General features: G+C 40.8%; 1 protein-coding gene across 1 annotated transcript; it reads left to right on the plus strand.

Annotated features, from left to right (window-relative positions):
* Positions 1 to 1,327: 1,327 nt before the first annotated feature.
* On the plus strand, positions 1,328 to 21,268 carry LOC131230845 (uncharacterized). The gene is made up of 6 exons (XM_058226856.1): positions 1,328 to 1,496; positions 16,079 to 16,326; positions 16,404 to 16,662; positions 17,778 to 17,957; positions 19,635 to 19,790; positions 20,933 to 21,268. Exons 2-6 carry the CDS (start codon positions 16,082 to 16,084, stop codon positions 21,107 to 21,109), a joined length of 1,017 nt encoding a protein of 338 aa, XP_058082839.1. The 5' UTR covers positions 1,328 to 1,496; positions 16,079 to 16,081; the 3' UTR covers positions 21,110 to 21,268.
* The last annotated feature ends 460 nt before the right edge of the window (positions 21,269 to 21,728 follow it).

Below are 21,728 nucleotides of genomic sequence, written 5' to 3' on the forward strand. Positions count from 1 at the left end.
AGCTAGAATTTGGCTCCTAATATTGTTGAAAGAATCATTAAGGCCCATGAGAAAATGCAATAAATGTTCCGTATTTTCCTTTGCTGAAGCATTTTCTCGAGCATTGCATGTGCAAGAGTTAGATCCCTGCATAATGTGCAATTCATACCAGAGTCCCTTGATGGTGTTGTAGTAGGCTGTAAGAGTCATGAAATCTTGATGTAGATTGACGAGATCACGCTTGAGGCAATACAACCGCGGGTGATTGCTTTGAGAGAATCGGTGGTCTAAGTCTTTCCTTACTTCAGAGGATTTTGACAATAGATTAAGTTTTGCCTTAGAGATTTGTTGATAAAGTTGAGTAACCAAGAAAGAACCATGTCGCAGCACCTCTCCCACAGTGTAGCTATGGAAGCATCTATAGGTTTTGCTAAAGTGCCATCAACGAAGACAAGTTTATTTTTGGCATTGAGAGCCATACGCATGGAACGTCTCCATGAGGGGTAATTGTTGCCGGTGAGAAGTTTTGGAACTAAGGTTGCTTCAGGGTTGTCGACAGCGGTTAGGAAATTTGGTAAAGTGAAATCACTGATGAGTTGGGATGAAGTTTGGCTGGGTTCAGCCATGGAAACGGACACGTTAGAGATCCCGAAGAGCGAGACGCTCTAATACCATGATAAGAAACGTAGAAGGGGAAAAATATTCTCGTCTGCTTTGTATTTTCTAGTGATAGTGTATATTTACAGAACAATCATGGTGCTATATTTGTACAACTAAAATGGTGCTACATATGAAATGTACTATGAGCTGTACACGGCTGTGCTTGATATGGGGGCTTGATTTGTACAATTATTTCATACACGGCTGTGCTTGATGTGGGGCTTGATTTGTGCAATTATTCCATACATGGCTATGCTTGATATGAGACTTGATTTGTGCAATTATTCCATAACTGCCAATAAGGTGTAATGTAGGTAACACCTAATCGGTTCTCCTGTTTCCTGCAGTGTGGTCCACTTGAGTCAAGGATCTGTTTCATTCATGGGTTCTCAAGGTGTACACGAACCGGGCTAACCCGATTAACTTGCGCAATTCGGCCTGACCCGGAACTGAGTTCGGGTCGGGACGGGCCATTTTTTGCAGCCCAAATCTGAGTTCGAGCCGAGTTCGGATAAGTCCAAGTTTGACCGACTCGGTCCGAAACCCGACTCGCCCTTTAGGTCTATATACCTTTATTTTAAAAAAAAAAAAAAAAAAACCTACTCCAGTCGCTTTCCGCTTTTGAGAAAACGCCCGACCCAGCAGCCGACCCCAGCAAATCTCTCTCTCTCTCTCTCTCTCGTCCCTCTCGGCTCTCCACCTCTCTAATAGCTCTCTCTCTCTCTCGTCCGACCAGCAAAGGCCGTCCGCCTCTCTCTGCTCGTCCGTCCGTCCAACCACCAGAGGACCTCCGCCTCTCTGCTCGTCTCGCCGTCCGACCAGCAGAGCTCGCTCGTCCCTCCGTCCAACCGCAACCAGTATGATTTCTCTCTCTCTCTCTCTCTCTCTCTCTCTCTCTCTCTCTCTCTCTCTCTCTCTCTTTCAGTGTATGATTTCTCTCTTTCAGTGTGTTTCATTTAGATAGTTTTGTTTGAATGTGGAATGTGCATGATGTATCATGCTTATTTCTACAACTTTCAAAAAAATTAAAAAAGCATTCAAACTGTGGTGATTGAACGCCGTCCGTTCGTGGTTAGAGACGAGCAGGGGTAGGAGTTAGCGTACATGCAGCTCGGTCTTCTCGCCGAAAATGTCACTCGTGTGGGACATCCAAGCTGCATAAACAATTGGCCCCACCATCATGATCATCTATCTCAAAAATCAGGCAGATTATTGATAGGTGAGTCCAGATGAGACAACTCAAGGCAACTTAAAATTACAAAACAAAATATTAATATAGAGTTTTGATTATGGGACCCTCAAAGATTAGGGTTGTAGAAGCTTAGTTCAATTCAAGCTGGATTGGGTTGCACCATATAGAGCCCAGTTCAATTACAATTGAATCTGTAGGTCTTGGGTCAGACCTTTGATTCAGGCCAAAATTCTTACACCATTTCATAAACAGGTAGGCTTGGATTGAGGTAGGTTGATCTTGGTCCGGCCTGAACCCAACCCATTTCACCCCTGGCTGTAGATGGTTGCTAATCCTTTTATAAGAAATAGGGCTGTCAATGGGGCTGGGTTCTGGGCGAGATAAGCTCTGTCCATAGCCAGCCCCAAAAGTAAAGTCCAGGTCCATCCTCAAATGGCCTGTGATGAGCCAAAACAATGAGGCCCGAGCCCATCCACATTCTTTATTTAGGTGTGACCCATCATGTATGAAGTTGACAAAAATGCACTTGAAAACTTAAGTGGGCATGGCTAGTTGGCTCTTAGACACTGCCCAGCAACATTAGTGAATGGGCTTTAAATTTAGGCCTAGGTCCTGAACATCGGGCCTAGTATTTCAGCTCACGCATGAGCCAAGCCTGAAATCCCGACAAGTCAGCCCAGCCCATCGAGAGCACTAACATTAATCTCCACTGTGCACATGGAAATTGTCATGGACTGACCACATTCCAATAGTAGTTGTAACTGGATGATTGTTGATCTTTTCATCCTTTTATTTATTTTCCATGAGCTTTACTGGATATGATCAATTTTGATAATTATTGCATGAGCTTTACTAAGCCCACACGCCCGTACAAGACAGCTAAAGAACACGTCACCAATCAGTTATTTATATTTTTGTAAATGCTGTTAATAGTTAGTTTGATGATGATTGATACTTGCGATTGAGAATGACAATAAACAACTTATTATATATATATATATATGTTATCCTTGGAGGATGTATTTTTTAGGGGGACATGATATTCTTGCAGCCTATGGTATGGTGCCCCAATATTGCTTGTATGTTACTAGTATATAGTAGATATTATTAGGTGAATTTATCAAAACAAAATCTGTTTATTTAGTTTAAACACATTTTGTTATCATTTAGCTAGATGTTGAATTGAATTACGATTGATTATGGAATTGTTTAAGTATAGGACAATCAGTTGCCAATTATAGAATTGATTTCTTTAGAACAAGAACAACAGCCTGTTTGGTAGTAGAGGTAACACCTCTAGCCATGCACTTTGAGCAGTAGCTCCTTTGGAGTCTGCTTTCACGTTGGCCCAAGGGTCTTAGCGTGGAACTACCATATCTGCCCGTTGACTCTAAAAGAGACGCAATGTTTTCTGTTTTTGTTAGTTAGTCTTAATCTGTGCTTATACCAATTGCCTATTAGATATATTTTTATTTTTTTTGTTCTTGTTGTTGTAGTATAGGATAATCAGTTGCCCATTTGAGGATTTCTATGTTGCCAGACATAGATTGAGTGTGTTCATGGATACATAGAAATTCTCAAATTGTCCCTTTTTGGACAGTACAATGTTGGATAGACAGTAATGTTTTCATTTATTCTAATTTAAATGCACATGCTTGTTTCGTTTCGTCTCTCCTAATTCTCTCTGGATATATTTCTTGCTTTTACTTCCTCATCAAATATCCATACTTTGTGTGGATAGTTGACGTGTGAATCAAATACAAGATTAATATATTCTGGAGAGATAAGGGGAGATGCTGCCGAAATTTTGGCGTGACATTTAAATTGAATAATGAAAGTATTACTATCTATCTAACATTGAATGTGTAATTGATTTAATTATTTTTTATGTTATTATTGTAGTATAGGATAATCAGTTACCCATTTGAGGGTTTCTATGTTGCCAGACATAGATTGAGTGTGTTCATGTATGCATAGAAATTCTCAAAATTTCCTTTTTGGATAATTCAATGTTGGATAAATATTAATGTTTTCATTTTTTCTAATTTAAATGCACATGCTTGTTTCGGTTCGTCTCTCCTAATTCTCTCTGGATATATTTCTTGCATTTACTTCCTCATCAAATATCCACACTTTATGTGGATAGTTGACGCGTGAATCAAATTCAAGATTAATATATTATGGAGAGATAAGGGGAGATGTTGCCGAAATTTTGGCGTGCCATTTAACTTGAATAATGAAAGCATTACTATCTATCCAACATTAAATGGGTAACTGATTTATCCGCTTAGGAAATTCTTTACTAAGGTCCAAGGATAAATGAAATTGTTTCATATATTTAGATATGACCAGTGAGGATGAAGTCCCAACTACCCTTAATGCCGATGCGTTAGCCACATCACCATTTGTTGTTGAAGGAGAGGGGTCTTTAGCTGCAAATAAAGGAAAGAAACGGTTAGCCGTCTGGGATGATTTTGAAGAAGTAGTTAACAATGTCACCAAGATCAGATGTCTACACTGCAAAAGTCTATACACCAAAAGTGTCGCGGAGTCGACGTCTCATTTAAATAGACATAGACAAAGTTGTGCAAGAAGACCTAAACTTCCACCTTCAGGCCAACAATTGCTATCGTTTACAAAGTCCGAAGGATCTGCTTTTGAAGGTACACTTACCACTCATAAGTTTGAAAAAAGGAAGCTGAAGGAGTGGTTTGCAAAGCTTATTATCATTGATGAACAACCATTTAAATGGTAGAGGGTGAAATATTTATGGGATATAGTAAATTCCTTAATCCTCAGTTTGAGGTCTTTCGTGTTACTGTGAAGAGGGAGTGCATGAAGATGTATGCCAGTGAGAAAATGAAGCTGAAAGGAGTTTTAGATTCGGTTTCAAGGGTAAGTTTGACGTCTGATATGTAGACGGCGCAAAATCAAAGAAAGGGTTACATTTCATTGACTGTACACTATGTTGATGAAAATTGGAAACTTTGCAAGAGAATATTGAACTTTCGCCACTTTCCACCTCCCCATTCTAGTTTGGTTATTTCAGATTGCATTTACAACTGTCTACGAGATTGGGGCATTGAAAAAAAAGTCCGTTCATTAACTTTAGATAATGCTTCGACAAATGATAGTGTAATATCATTCTTACGTAACCAGTTTAAAGCAACCGACAATTTATTTTTTGAGAAAAAAATATTTCATATTCGGTGTTATGCACACATTCTCAACTTAATTGTACAAGAAGGGTTGAAATCAATTGACCAAACTATAGAGAATGTGAGGGAGAGTGTGAAGTACACGAGGTTCGCCGTCAAGATTGAGTATATGGAATGACATTGTCCAACATTTGAATTTGAAGTCTCCAAAAACGTTGAAGCTAGATGTATGCACACGTTGGAATTCCACTTTTGAGATGTGGGATTCGGCCCTTGTATAAAAGCAGCTGATGTTTATAAATTGTCTTGTCTTTTCTGACTGTAGTTGGTTTTTCTTTTAAGTTGTATTCTTTCCCACCCTTATTCTCATTGGTAGTCTTCTAATAAAAAGTTTTATCACCTTTCCAAAAAAAAAATTGTTCGCTTTTTTATTCAATGATTTTTAGAATTTTCCTAGATTTCCCCAGGAAAACAAAAATTAGTTATTCCCTAGGCCAACTCTAAAATTCCCTGGAAAACCAAGGGATGAGACAACCAAACAGGTCCATATATTTTTCAGCTTTTCAATGAAATTGAAGTTTCATTTGTTAAAATTGATGTAAGACAATTAACCACTTGCTCTAAAAACTCGAACTGTTAGAGTATAGCGAATTAATCCCTTTATGTCATAGCCCAAGCCCCACATCTCATGGGTTAGGACCTCAGCCGAACCCCCTTTGTGGGCCCCAAGTCACATGGGCTGCCCACCTCGAGTGTGTCCTTCCATCCCACGGGCTACCCCACTCAAGCCCGGTGTGAAATGCGCATTAATCACCCCTGGTGAGGAGTCTCGAACATGAGACCTCCCCCGTGGGCCCCAAATCACATGGGTCACCCACCCCGAGTGTGTCCCCGCATCCCACGGGCTACCCCACTCGAGCCCAGTGTGAAAATGCCCCTGCATTAAAAATAGAGAAGAAGCAACAGAGATATGGTCCACACATGCATCAAATAGGTTCATCACCACACTAATATGTAAATTCTACCCAGATAAACCATTTCACTACTATATAAAGGCCCATTGCTGGTCTACTCCATATATTCCAATGTAAATATATATTGGATTATGCTGGGATCAATTGGTGACTTCCCAATGGCATGGCATGGTGTTGGGCTTGGAAAAGAGAGAAGTGCAAGCTGGAAATTGGCGTTGATGGTAGGCCTTTGGGTAATCTAGGGGGGAAAGAAATGGCAGATGCTTCTGGTATATGAGTGGTTCAGAGGGAAAGGTTTTTAACAAGGCAAAGCTCTTTGTAGTGGAATGGCCCTTTTTTTTATAAAGGCAATGGTGGATTGTAATTTTACTTTTCTTTTAGGGGTGTAATTCTTTGCACTAGCTTCGCGCTTCCTTAGTAAAATATCATTACATTTATTTATTATTATTATTATTTTTTTAAAAGGATGATGGGAAACCTTCAACAAGTACGCAATGGTCATTTAACAAACAAGGTGATGGGAGGTAAAATGTATAACAAATCTAAACATTACGAGCCATTGTCTCCACAAGCATGTAACAGATGTAACTCCCATAATTTTCACATCAGAAAATTAAGTCCACTTCATGTAAAGCAAGAAATGCAGAAAATTGTAATAAAAATGTGAAATGTAGAGAAATGGATCTGCTTCATGTAAAGCAAGAAATAGAGGAAATCTCCTTTCACACTAAGTTCCAAGTTCAAAGACAACTTCAATAGAACACTGACCTCATGTGTCATTCTTCATTGAGGCTGCATACACTACAAAGCTTTGTAAATTAAACTTAACCTACAACCTGGAGTATGGGCCCACCATGATCAATGGATGGCATCCAATACGTCCATCATGTGCGGTCCCTACGCACCCAAAAATCAGGCCAATCCCAAACTGAGATGGGGCAAGCCGCAGGGAACGGTTGGAATGGGGACGTTCGCCAGTGGGGCCTACTGTATTTTTTTCTATATGCCATCTAATCCATTCAAAAGATGTGATCCCCCCAAAACAGGCTACTCTAGGACTCAGGCAGCCCTCACTGCGTGATTTTAGAGGTCATAAGCATGATTTCACATGGTGTGGCCCACCTGACTTTTGGATCAGCCTGATTTCTGGACACCTAGGATAACATGAGGGTGCACATCAAAATGGATTCGATGCCATGCAAACATCACGTTGGGCCCCACACATTGCGTTCTGGGTTAAGCTCAACCTGCAAAGAACTGCAGTGGATCTGGTCTCTCTTTGAGAAACCCCAACAAATGAGCCCCAAAAATTCAAAAACCTCAAAAGAGGTTGAAATGTGATCTTGACCCTAGCATTGCTCGAAGCATAGTGAGGCTAGGAATTTGAGTGTTAGATTTGATGATTTAAGGCATGCTCTGTCCACTGTGGGGGCCGAGCAAGTGAATAGTCCATATGGCCAAAATGATCCCCAAAAATCGAAATCCAAAATGGCAGATAGATAGATAAATAGAGAGAGAGAGAGAGAGAGAGAGAGAGTCGCACCACTTCTTAGATAGAAGCGATTGCAATAGGGAGGGAAGACGACAGATGGAGGCGATTGTGATTTGGAGGACGAGACGTAGCTAGGTTTGGATCATCTGGGAGCTTTGATGAGTAAGAGATGGGAATATCCTCTCGGCCTTTTGGCTTCACTCCATAGAGATTGAGAAAGGAAAATGTTCTTAAGATCTTAAAATCTGGTCGGAATCAACGGCTGGAAAGGGGGACCAATACTTCCGGTACTTTCGCATGTACTTTAAGCGTTCCATCCACGTTCTTACATATAACATGCCCCACCTTAGATGTGGATTGTACTGAATTTTGGGACACGGTTTGGCGGATCACCCAAACGCCATCTAGCTAGCTAGCTTGTGTCAAATCTCTGTGGGCCCCACTAGTGTGTGTTTGTTTCATCCATCCTGTCCATCTATTTTGCCAACTCATTTTAAATAATGTGCTAAAAAAATGAGGGAAACGGATTGGCTGGTGTACCACACACCACCCACCTGGCTGGTGTGGGTATGTGCGAAGACGAGAGCTACCTCTCCTTGTGCTCCAAGATGCATGAACTGTTAAAAGAAGATTAAAATTACATGCCCCCGCAATGATGTATATATTATATCCACACTACTCATCTATCTTTAGAGCATGAGCCCAAAAATAGTGCTATCGAAAAGCTTAAGTGGTCCACACTATAAATAATAGTGACGGCAATGATTCTAGTCATTAAAACATTTGTGGGCCTACTATAACATTTATTTTCCATATATGATAGGTTGATAAGGTCACACAAACTCAGATGAAGAGGAAAAACAAATATTATATAGATTCAAAACTTTTACAACCCCAAAAGGGTTTTAATGGTATTTGCAATGTGGTTCATTTGATCTTTGAATCTATTTCATTTCACGGTACAAGCCTTAAAATAAGTTGGCGAAATTTGATTAGGATATAACACATATCTTATGATGGGACCCATGTAACTTGATGACATCAACACACCAACTACCTAGGTCGGTGGTGCGTGATAAACCAGCCAATAAGCTTTCTTCATTTTTGGGCTCATTACTTAAAATGAGCTGACAAAATAGATAAATGGCATGGATGAAACAAATACACTATATTTAAGTTAAAAACATCTTTAGGGGCACAAAAATTTTAGATCAAGCTTATATTTACGTTTTCCCATCCTATAGGTTTAGGTCAATCTGTCTTTATAAACAGGTTGGATGACAAATAAACATTTCCTATGTCTAGGATTTTTTTAACGGTGCGAATTCAATCCCCACTGCTTCCTATAGTGCGGTTCGCTTGTGTCTTCAATTTGCCTCTTCTTTAGGCTCATACCCTAAAATAATATGTGAAAATGGTTGAACAGCATGGATGAAATATATACATCGTGATGAGCCCCACATTTCCCTTGATAGGACAATCAATCTCTAGCTAGGTCTTGGTGGGTTACTACCCAATCCACTTCCAAAATGAATGTGTTCAAGATATGAGCCGCACTAGTGGGCAAAGTGACCAAACCCCTGACACCTAAAACACCTAGTGGCCCCACTTCCACGTGAACTAGACCCGGCAATCTCTTTACCCTTATCATCCTTGGGTCTAGGCTGAAAATTGTTAGAAGGTTTGTTTTGGTATCCCGTGTCGGGTTTAGCCCCAGAGGGGTTGGCCTTAGCACTGGACTCACGAAAGTCAAACCGCCTTCCCACAGACGCTTTGAGATATTGCTCGACATCTAACATTATTTGGTATAACTATTCAATAATGTCTCTGTCTTTGGCGAGTAATTCTCTCCTAATGTCAGGACGGAGGCCCGTTTTAAAACAAGCAAGGGTAAGTACAGGGTCCTCATCAACCTCGCAGCGGGTCAATTATTCTTCGAACTTCTCAATATAGTTAGCAACACTCATGGAACCCTGTCGAAGAGACTGTCACTCCTTGATCAACTGTAAGCGATAAGAAAAAGGAAGGTACTTCTCCTTAAGTGTTTCTTTCATCTCTCCCCAATGGACTATTGGGAGTTCCCTCGCTCTTTCTTTCTTTCGCTCTACCGTCACCCAAAACCTCTTTGTTTGGCCCACAAGCTTCATCTTGGCAAACCAGACTCGACGAGCATCCGTCATGTCATACCACTCAAAATAGTGGTCCATATCCGCCAACCAATCTAAAAAGACTTTAGGGTCCAAGTGGCCATCAAATGTAGGAGCATCTACTCTAACTCCCTTGAGGAGTTGCGTATTTGGGTCATATTGATCATGATGTCCGTCAAGGGGTAGGTGCACAGGTGTGCGCCTACAACCAACTCCTTGGCCACCCTCATTCCTTGGTCTAACTTCCTGACCACCTGCCTGAGATTGGATATCTTCCCTAATGGTGGGGTTTGTCCCGAGGGAGGCCTCTATTTGGTCAAGGCGTTGATCTATACGTTGTTCCAAGCGCTTACTCAAGGAATCAACCTGCTGGGTTAACTTGGCCACTGCTTCTTGCAGTTGCTTCATGTTTAATGTAGGGTGCAAACCAAAACCGCAACCCATACGTGTGAGCATACACTTGTTAACTCCACCTAAGGACTTTCTAGGAGGACTATATGCAACTAAATAAGACTAAATGATCCTTTGAGACTCTATGTGAGGGAACTATGCAGAGTCACTAAAATCCGGCAATATAGTTGTCGAAATAAGGGAATAATAGAAAGTTACAGCAATGTAAATTGTTAACTTCCTGCTACCAGAAATTTCAGCAACTAATATTAGGGACTACGGTCTTCTAAACAGATATATGTGATGAACTGGATGCATGAAGGACTTAAACAAACTAAACCCTAAATATGTGATGTATTCCCCTACAGGAACCCTAGGCTCTGATACCAAATTTGATGCAGGACAAGAAATTTAAATGTGATATGCAAGATTTCAGGCTTAGATCATACTAATTTAAAAACAATAACATAAAAATTCTATATCCCACACAAAAGTCCAAACATTAAAGCAAGGGGAATCTATGCGGGTCTAGGCCTACACAAGCTAGGACTGGATCTGTAAAATTATAGACCAAACGATGCTCAAAGGGAAATAGAAATCATCCACACATGCACAATAACCAGTCCCTAATCCAAGGGATTCACGAATTGCAATTCAAAAAACCCTAGAGTAAAAAAAGGGGCAAACGAAGTAAAAATCACGCAATCTGGGTTAGGGTTATGAAAAAACTGGTGTGAAAGGGAAAAATAAGAAGAAAACCTAAACCAAACAATAGCTCCTGCGTGTGGACTGCGGTCTGGGTCTGACACACGTACGCAGGTGGCTGGCCGCATGTGCACTGTGGGCTTGAATCCCAAAATGGCCTTCTAAGATCTGGTCGGCCAAGGGGGGACCACAAACCCTCCAAATCTCGCGGCGATCCGACGTGCGGTTTGGGCGCAGTGCTCTGTTGAAGTTTCGGCCCTCCCGCAGGGCCAGATTCTGGAAACTGACTGTAGGGAGAAGATATGCTGCAAAAATTGATGGATTCGAAGCAAGAATGATTGCAGAAGGTGAGAGATATGGATGGAAGAAGGTAGGGGCGGATTGGGATAGGCGTGGCTTCGCACCATAATAGTTAGCCCTTCAAAAAGGGAGGGCTTCGCACCTACTTGAAATTTTCCACAACTCATAAACTCAGAGAGCAAAAAACACACAGGAATTTTTATTCAACTTAATGAATCAAAAGAACTATAAGGGGTGCCTATTTATAAGAAAACCCTATACCCTAAAACTCGCGCCTTGTGCGCAACCTATTACTTAGCGATGAAGTAAGCCAAAATAAAAATTAATCAAAGAAATCTAAAACGTTTATGATGTTCTAAATAACATAAATAAGCAAAACTTAAAATACGAACTTAATCCGACTAGTAGGCCACAATCGTGAGATCTCATGATGGACTTTCCTTGATTATCGGGCCCACTCTTTTGAACCAAAACTCCGTCTTTTAACTAGAAGGCCCTCCCTGGACGCTGTCATTGAGCCAGATCGACGGTGGGGCCCTCCTCCGTGCGTACGTGTGTAGGGGGGACAGCGTGCGTGCGCGTGATGTCCCCATCACTTGTTAAATCATACAAAATATCTTCAAGGATTTTCATTTAATTCTCGATCATGGGCAAGGGAATCAACTAATCCATGAGATATTTCAATATATTGGAGAGATAGATAGTCAGCATTTTAGCAAAGTTTTGAATGAAGTTGTTTCCTTGATACTTGGCTTTTTTCAAGTCATCAACTTCTGATGCCCCTCAATGTATCCATTATGACCCAAGATTTAATTGATACTTTTAGGTAGACAACTATAATTGTTCAAAATAATCATCAATTTGTTAAGAGCACATTCTAACCAAATCGAAGAATATTATTTATGACTGTATTGGCATGAAGACGGCACACACGTCCCAATAGTGGTTCTTAGCAATGCTAAAAGATGTTTTTGAAATAGACAACCAAAATTTGCAGAATATTATTTATGACGGATATATTGTTCGATATGCGCTTCAATTATGCCCTTGCTACATGGGAAGATTTGCTTGCTAATTCTTATGGCTTGCGTTCGGCACTAGAAATAGAGGAGGATAATCTGATAGTTTCAAAAGGTATCCTATTTGTTAGCGTATTTTACTTTGATGAGTGATGGATCTTAAATCAAGAAGCAATTAATTAACCTATCCAATTGTCATAGTAAATATTCATAAAATATTATCATAGCTAAATACTACCTAACCGGTGCTAGATACGCAAAGATGTCAAGTTTCTCTAACTACCCCTTTCGTCACATTCATTATCACTTATTTTAGTGGGCCAATGTTCCAATAAATGCTGCCGAGCTTTTTAGCCTTCGGCATAACTCATTATGAAATGTTGTTAAACATTTTTTCAGGGTATTGAAAGCGCACTTGCTATTTTGAATAAAATGCCCTTGTATACTTTAGAGACAGAAGTGAATATAGCTATCACCATCTGTCTTCTACATAATCACTTCTGAAATGAATAAATTGATGGTTCTTAACTTCTCCAAAAAAAAAAAGAAAGAAAGAAAGAAAAAGAAGAAGAAGAAGATGGTTCCTTGTTAAATCTTGTGAGGACACCACCACTTAGAATGAACAACAAATTAGTCATGCGAATTGTGGGTAGTCATCAAGGCTTCCATAGATGATGATTGTGGTATTGTTGAAGCCAAAAAAGAAAATAAAAAAGCCACACATGCCTATTTTTTGATGCATAAAAAATTTCCTTGCGTTCTAGGAGGCATACCACCTCATGATGCAACCAAATGGCTAATATGTTGTTTGATCTTGTTTCATCGATGATCAAACCCATCTAAAGGTTCCTAATTAAGAATATGGATTATCCAACGATTGAGATGAAAACTCTTGGCTACTTTGAGGATTTAGATTCATTTGATGGAAGATCAATGGTCTTGATGCACCTTGTGGACCAAATCAATGTTTGTTGATTGGTTATAGCATTACAATGAAGTTGAACTAATTTCCATATAGTATTGTTATCACTTTTCTTATGGGTCACCACTAAGTGCATTTGACCATGAGGCGTTGAGGTACTTGCACTCCTGGAAGAAATTGAGTGTGCAACACGCCAATTGGAGTTACACTCAGGAGTTTACCTTCAATCTCAAGCATCGAGGGGAGTAATGAACGGGGTTGCAAATGCACTTAACTGGAAGACAAATCCAGTGATCATGTTATAAGTCTCCGTAGTGGGACTTGATGAGATCGAAAGTGATTATGTTATTCGATAAAGATTTTAGAAAGATCTTTGCTGCTTTATCTATCGGGTTAGACAAGTACCCATGCTTTGCTCTCATGACGGATACTTGTTCTACGACACTAGGCTGTGCATTCCAACGGGCTCTGTGGGGGTTAATAGTACGCAAACTACATTTTTGGTGGCCTGGGAAGTCACTTTGGGATTAGAAACACTATGACCATGGTCAAAGACTATTTCTATTGGCTAGGAAGCTAGAAGGATATTACAACCGCACTGTGTGCCAACTTGGCAGGTAAACACAACACTGGCCTATACACTCTGATTACTAGCTTTGAATGGCCCATAGAAAGATCTTAGCATGGACTTTGTACCATGGTTGCCAAGGACGCAATGCGACCATGGCTCCTTTTTTTGTTGTTTTTGATAAATTCTCCAAGATGGTCCAGTTCATCCCATGCAAGATGGCAGATGATGCAAAGCACATTACAAACCTTTTCTTAGAGAAGTGGTCTGGCTGCAAGGCATTCCCAAGACCACATTATGTTTGATCAAGATATTAGGTTAATGAGTAACTTTTTCAAGACACTTTGAGCTAAGATGGAAACAAAACCTTAACCAATTTCCAATGGATGAATGTGGTTTTTTTGAACAAGGGCTTTTCCATTGATGATCTTTCTGTATCGTGCCACCATTACTGTTCCCTTTCAGAAGATTTTTACGTCGGTCGTTACATTTCAGAGGAAGTAGTTTGGGTATCTAATGCGGGGGCATTTTCACACCAGGCTCAAGTGGGGTGGTCTGCGGGATGCAAGGGCACACTCGGGGGTGGGTGGCCGGCAAAACCCATGGATTTGGGGCCCATCAGGAGGGTCCGGCCGAGGACCTAACCCATGGATTTGGGGCCTGGGCTATGAGATAAAGGGATTAATTCGTCATGCTCTATCAATTTGAGCTTTAGAGCAAGTGGTTAATTGTCCTGCATCAAATTGGGATGTCTCAACGTGTTTGAGACTCCTCACTGGGGGTGATTAATGCAGGGGCATTTTCACACCGGGCTCGAGTGGGGTGGCCTGTGGGATGCAGGGGCACACTCGGGGTGGGCGGCCCATAGAACCCATGGATTTGAGGCCCGTATGAGGTGGAACCCATGGATTTGGGGCCCACGATTTCTTTGCTTTGAATCCCTTTGCAACCTTTTGGGTTGCCTCAGGTGGACTTTAGTAGTTTCCCATTTTAGAGCTAAGATGTGTTAGAGAAGTTATCAGTAGGGGTGACAGTTTTTTAATCTGTAAGTAACTACATGTTATTTAGGGTCTGTTTAGATTCGCGTATAAGGATGTATCGTATTGTATTAAAGGGGTTAAAATACACTATACAGTGTTTGGTTTGGAGATGAGATCCATGGAACACCATGCGTGCGAATACAACTTTTATTCAAAAAATCAAATCGACGGTATTGTATTGTCAGATGTCTCAGTTACTGCCAGTACAACCTATTCAAGACGCTGTATTCGCGTGCGATAGAGGATCAGTCTGTTGCAGAGGGTTTTCTATCTGAGGAGGACGTAATATTTCTACTCCAGCAGCTGCTTAGATCATTTCCGACCTTCTGCATGTGGCCATTCAGCTGAGAAGCTTCGCTTCCGAAAGGCTGATTTCAAAATACAGTCGTGAGGATACACTGCTTACCACGTTGGATCGTAGCAAATCGTTGATTCACACACCAGATCGTCCGGCGAAAAGCCGATCGTTCAAGTACGAATATCTCCCTTCCGGAACGTTCTGCGATACGCATCTTACCCTGTAACCATGAGCTGATTCATGGATTTTTTGTGTGACTTTCAGATTGGGTGGAAAATCCAATCACATCTGCGTGAACGACGTTGGGATTTTGTCAGTCTTTTTTTTTTAAACCCCCCCCCTCGTATTCTTACTAGATGGACGGCGTGGATGAGTGCCGACCTCATCATGGGACCCACATCGCCTCTTCAGATAGGGCGCGTGCATTTCCAGCGGACGCCTTTCGCAGGAAGTTCCTGCGCTGGTAACCTAGGTGGGGCCCACTTTAATGTTTGTGAACAATTCTCCTCGTCCATCTGTTCCGTGAGACCATTTTAGGACTCCACACACCATTTTAGATGCCATCCATACCGTTACTCATGCCTTTCCAATTTGGTGACAATGGATGGACGGGTAGGATTATTCAGTCAGAACATGATGGATGGGTAGGATTAATCACAAACATGAAGTGGGTCCCACCTGAGATACAATGTATAAGAACTTAAAAATAGCCACAGTTGTATAAGTGCTATCAATATTTATACGTATATACAATACGCAGCCATTATACGTCGTTTCCAAACATTGATCTGTACAAGAAGTTGTATACTTGCTCGAACAATACCTCCTATCCAAACATTGGTTAATGGCATGTTGATTTGGATGTATTCTGAAAATGATCGACCGTATACATGAACAATAGCTGGATACAATACAATACACCCGTATACACGAATCCAAACAGGCCCTAAGTATATGTTTAGGACTCTTTTAATGTTTCTGATTTAAATTATGCCTCTTTTAATAGAGTGAAACAGCACCTTATCTTCTATGCTTTGTCTTTCGTTTGCCCCCTTTTATTCTAGTTTAAATTTTCTATCTAATGCTTTTTCTTATTTTGTTTCTCTGTCAATTTCATACTTCTGAAGTGTGGAGCTCGTCATTTTAGAACTTGTTTAAATAGTGAATCAATTTAGAAAATCACACTTGACTCTTGTTTAAGTAGTTATGTTGACAAAAGATGCATTTCTTACAGGACATGTGTCCCACAAATACTTCTAAGAGGACACCGATTGTGTTGAGGATGGTTGTGCTGGTCATTGCAATGCTTTGTGGTATTTATATTTGCTTTATTTGTCTAAAGCAAATTAGCACACGTGTGAATCCAAATTATATCCCGCTAGGCACAAAAATCCAAGTAACCGTGGAACAGTGTCAGGTTTCTAGCACTCAGGCTGGGGAGGGTTTGCTTTTGCACTATCCGAAACCAAAAACTTATAGCAGGTATTACAAAATTTCCGCATTTCATTTTGTATATTTTTTTAATAACACACTTTTTAAAGTTGTTAGCACTTCAACAGGGGTGAATGCATATGCAATCCTGTCCACTTCTTTGCAATTTTGTCCATGCAGAGGTCTGGAAGTGGATGGTTTGAAACTTTCTTGAACAGCCACATCAATGTTAGCTCTAATGGAGAGATTTTTTCTGTTAAAGAAAGGCGGAGTAATATTTCATCTGTTCTAAGCACGTTGGACAAAGTGTACAATCTTGATTGGTTTAGTAGTGCCTCCAAAAATGAATGCTCAGCTGCAGTTGGCTTCAAGTGGATGCTTAATCAGGTAGTGTTTTACGTGAACACTTTTTTGGACTCTGACCATGGCTTTCAAATAAAAAAGTTTAATACATTTTTCAGACCAATAGGATCTGTTCGATGACATTTATGTTCATTCAAACTGAAGCTATCATCTTTTCACCTTGTACGCCAGCTTAATGCTTTGTGTCGATGTTATTTTTGTCACTTCTATGTCTATAAAACTAAGGAAATAATCTTTAAAAAGAGTGGAAGAAGAAGAAGAAGAAGAGAAGGTAGAGAAATGTTACTTCTATTCTTATTAGATAATAAAAGCATGAAAGGATGGAAGATTTGTTAAAAACATATTAACTTGTGCTCATAAAAAAACTATCAATCTTCCATCTAACTGTTATATTGTCCCACCTTTTGAGCTTGTTGTCATGGATTTGCTAACAATTTAGCACACCCTTGTCTGTGCGACACAAATGCAACTCCCCAGTGCTATCTTAGTTGGACTAACTCCGACTTGCATCAGTAGGTGCTGGACACCATTTCAACTGATGATTGAAGGAGTCCTTTATCCCTCATCTAAGCATTCCTGACTTTGAGAACAGAAGGGTTCTGGATGTTGATCTAATATCGAGGAATGCTATGTTGCTAATTGCAAGCAGCCATCTGCCAATGCCGAACACAAGCATCCCCCGCAGGCGGACAGAACACTCACTACCAAATACATGTGGTCCTCATGATGCCCTAGTCTACATTCGACATTTATGTCTAAGTGGATCAGGCTGATTTTTGGGCCTGGGCACATTCACTATGGCCCCACCTGATGAATGGTCCAAATCTTGCATATGTTTACCATTTTGGCGCACATGGATCACTTGTTATTGATGTTTGTGATGGGAACTTGCAAGTGGCATTCCTCATTAATATCAATGCTACGTGACACCTTTTCTTCACATCAGAGCTGCACGCTTTTTTATTTTATTTTTTGCTGATTCGTGGCATATGGTTTCCTTCTATTTTCCACAATCACTTGCCTTTGACAGCATGCAAATGTTGCATCTTAAAATGAATGTTGTCGTCGTTCTATCCTGCTGGTTCTATATTAGTTTTGATGGGAAGAATCAGGATTTTGTCTTTGCATGGTTAGTGCAGGGTGTCTTGAAGTATCACGAAGAAATAGTTGAGTATTTCAACAGCCAGGGTGTTTCTGCAATTTTTCTACTCCGGAAAAATCTTCTGCGTAGGACTATTTCTATTCTTGCAAATTCTTATGACCGAGATGTGAAGCTACTCAATGGCACTCATAAATCCCATGTCCATTCACAAACCGAGGTCTCTCTCACTATCCAATACTCTTTCATCTTCCTTTCATTTAGATTCCTCAAAGTGATTATAAAATGTTTTGGGGACGAATTACCTAATTTGCAACCCCAATATATATCTAGGGCAATGTTGTCAAAATCATGTGATTTGTGATATGAATATGATTCATATCGTATCACTCACCACATGATATGAATCGTAGGTTCAAATTGCAAATCCTAAATGACTGTAACTGAATCTTACAATTATCATATGAATTATAAGATAAATATGGATGCTTCATTAGTCTGAACTTGGCCAATCTGCAAGTCGACTTGAGGTACTTGCTGAGTAAGCCCTTCTTGGATATTTATTTATTTATTATTATTTTTAATATACTACAGTGATGCAAGTAACAACCATCCCACTCTATGCAAATGCCTAGTAGAGCTGGGCATCGAGTTGAGTTGGACCGAGTTAGGGCTGACCTGACTCGATCCGGTTTTGAAATAGGCCTGACCCGAACTCGAACCGACTCGGTACTGATTCAAGCATGCATGACCCGATCCAAGTCCGGGTCCAGCCTGGACTAATTTGGACTGAGTTCGACCCGGTCACATGTACCGAGTCGGGTTGGGTGCAGTGGGTATTCACGGGCTGAAATCACCACTCAAAGTCTAGATTCACTTGCCAGAATTGCAGCCTCTCCATCAGCTACACGGCATCTCAGATCTGAGTTTTTTTTTTAAATTTTTTTTTATTTATTTATTAATATATATGTACGAGTCGAGTTTCAGATCGAGTCGAGCCAGTACCGAGTTGGATTTCGAGTTGAGTTGCGTTACTGGGTGACTCGAACTTGACTCGGTCTGAGTTCGGATTGGACGAAGTCAACTTGATTCGGATCGACTCACCCACTCGGTTCGGATCAAGTGGGATCTGAACAAGTCGGACGAGTTGAGTTTGCCGAGTCTAGTCGTTCCATGCCCAGCTCTAATGCCTAGCTAGGTCACGGTTTTTAAACCTTCTGATCTCAGCTTGTGAAATTACTAAAGGCTGAGTTTGGAAAAGCAGCTTGTACTATTTCCGCTGTGTCTGCTTAAAAGAGGGAGGCTTCGTTGTTGGAAGGACTGGCAGCACCTTAGTGAGCGAGCTTAATTGGCTTTTTCTTGTTAAATGGGTGCCAAATCACCGATGATCTCATTTCTCCCAGAAAATGAAACACGGTCAGTAGACATTTGGGCAAATGACCCTTTGGGTATTTAAAATTCCCAATAGCATCCTAAACCATTATATTTCGTAAAAGACTAGTCACAATAAAAACCTCTAAACCTCATTGCTTTTAGAAAGGAATATTCATGTGTATGCGTGTTCCGACGAATCATATTGCCCATTCTCATTTTCTGAATGCCATATCTATTCCCACAGAAAAGTACTATGGTGATTTGCACAAGGGATCTATGAGGTGATTTGTGCACATGCCAAAATGACACGGTTTGGTTAGAATATGAATGGCCTAGTACACAATTGCATGCGGCTGACTGAGAGGTCCAGGTTGATTTATGGACCTAACCTGATAAATGGCCTGGATATCATATCAAGTGTTTGTATTGGATATTCAGATTGGCACATCAGCAGCAAATTACCTCTTCAATCTCTCGTCATGCAAAAGTTTTTCTTGCAATCATAATGGATATCTGGATGCAGGCCAAGTTGCTCGCACAGTATAAGCCAGTGATCAATGTCACTTTATTGCTTCCCGATCTGAAACGTGCTGAGGAGATGGCGGTCAATGCTTTAGAATACTTCAAGAGTACTCGCCACATTATCGTCTACTATGAGGATCTTGTCAGCAACCGCACGGTAAATCATTTACTGCTCAGTGGAAAAAGTCCTTTGTTATATACTCATCAGTCTCTTCTTGCATTTCTCAATCGAGGAACTGCAACGCCTCTGGTGCTTTGGGGCATTTACATTTTCATGGTGCATGCCCCTACATGTGGGACCATGGTTCAGGGATAATGTTAATCTGATTGACTCTGTCATAGATGGGTGATGCCCTAAAATTCTTCCAGTTCTTTTTTTTTTTTTTTGGGGGTATGTTAGCTAAGCTGGCTTCACTGGAGATTTCAATGTTGAAACACACTCTATGTACCACCGGGCTACGGGCTTGAACCCAAGGCTCTTCTGCATTGAAGATCCTAGCCGTATAAATTTTGGCCTTTTTGCCAGGCTATCATTTTATTTTCCATGACTTGTTAGTTGTAGCCTCCGATAAGACAGGATCTTCCAATCTGGGAGGTATTTTGGGCATCTGTTGTGTGGTGGGGGACCATCAATTCAATGAGTGAACCATGGGCCCCACTTGTATAGACTGGGCACCTCAGGGAACTGCACATCCTGATGCTGCAGGACTGTTAATTCATTTAAAACATTTCAAACACAGACCCCTCCTGAAATGACGTGTTATCTGTATTGCATGTTGATGAGTGCTAAGGGACTTGTGTAGAGGTGAGGATTAAAGAAGTGATTCTCAGCCGGCGGGCCAATGTGGCATGCTTGTGTTGATCCAGGCCATTCATAAGGTGGCGCCACCATGATTGTGCACTGTTGCCCAACAACCAGGCAGTCTGCTCTTCCCGTGGATCACATGTGAGACAGATAATTAGGCGAAAGATGACCAACGGCCTTGATATTCACCGTAAACGTGCAGCCCCCTAGTGAATGGATAGTCTTGACCTTTGGGCCCAGGCATGTTGACGCTGGATCCCCACCTGATGAATGGCATGGACCACTGCACACATGTGCCAATTGTCACAAGTGCAGCAAACTGCCTGTTCGATCTCCAAGCCATAACAACCATCAGATAGTGACTAGAAAGTGATGAATTCCTCACTCTCTCACAAGTGACCCCATTGGCCACATTGTTGGCCTCTTCAATAGTTCCTCTTTCCTACCTAGTTTTACTTTTTCTTTGGATCTCATATTTGCTGGGCCACTTGCAGAAGCTGATAGATGTTCAAGATTTCCTAAGATTGCCACAAAGGAAATTGGAGAGCCGCCAAGTACAGATACACACCAAGCCCCTCTGCGAGCAGGTCGCAAACTGGAAGGATGTCTACAATGCTCTCAAGGATACAAAATACGTCAGCTTCCTCGAGAAATCAGACCATCGCATCTAACTCAAGATTTACTTTGAATGTCTGTAAATAAGTTCCATTCATTCTTTATCACAAGGTTCTCGGTAACTTCCACTGTCCACCATTTCAGCTGGTTGCATTGAGAAGGTTTTGACTGCGTCCCAGCCTTGTAATTCTTTTATTCTTTTAATCTTTCATTCATTGTCTGTAGGCATCCTCCTATGTTGCAATGTATATTGTGGTGGTTAATAGGAATGTCCTTGAGGTATTCTATTTGTTTGCAAAAAAAACTGTTGATTCTATTGCTGAATTTTGTTCTAAGCCAAACCAACGAATCGGCATATGGCACGCCTTTGATTGACCCATTCACGAAGATTCTCCCTTTGCTTTCTCCATGAAGAGGTTTGCTCGAATGCATCCCGTCATATTGTCATATGATACATTGGGCGTTCAGCCTTTGAATATGATTCATCGTCCGATGATCCAAACCATTTATATGACAAGCATCATTTCATTTGATGTATGGACAACAAATAAAAACTCTCAATTGGGTTATTTCAACTCTTTGAGCAGTTGGATCTTCTGCTTTGAACATGAAAGGTCGCTGTAACTTTTATATAATTAATGGATTTAGATATTCAATCTGAGAGTTATTTTGACA

The sequence above is a fragment of the Magnolia sinica genome, chromosome 17 (assembly GCF_029962835.1).
Source record: "Magnolia sinica isolate HGM2019 chromosome 17, MsV1, whole genome shotgun sequence".
NCBI lineage: Eukaryota > Viridiplantae > Streptophyta > Magnoliopsida > Magnoliales > Magnoliaceae > Magnolia > Magnolia sinica.

What these genes read in the sequence shown, in the direction of transcription:
- LOC131230845 (XM_058226856.1), top strand. Translation starts at nt 16,082, where the DNA reads ATGTGTCCCACAAATACTTCTAAGAGGACACCGATTGTGTTGAGGATG. An exon ending in AAACCAAAAACTTATAGCAG is followed by an intron (nt 16,327 to 16,403) that starts GTATTACAAAAT and finishes GCACTTCAACAG; the next exon opens with GGGTGAATGCATATGCAATC. An exon ending in TCAAGTGGATGCTTAATCAG is followed by an intron (nt 16,663 to 17,777) that starts GTAGTGTTTTAC and finishes TGGTTAGTGCAG; the next exon opens with GGTGTCTTGAAGTATCACGA.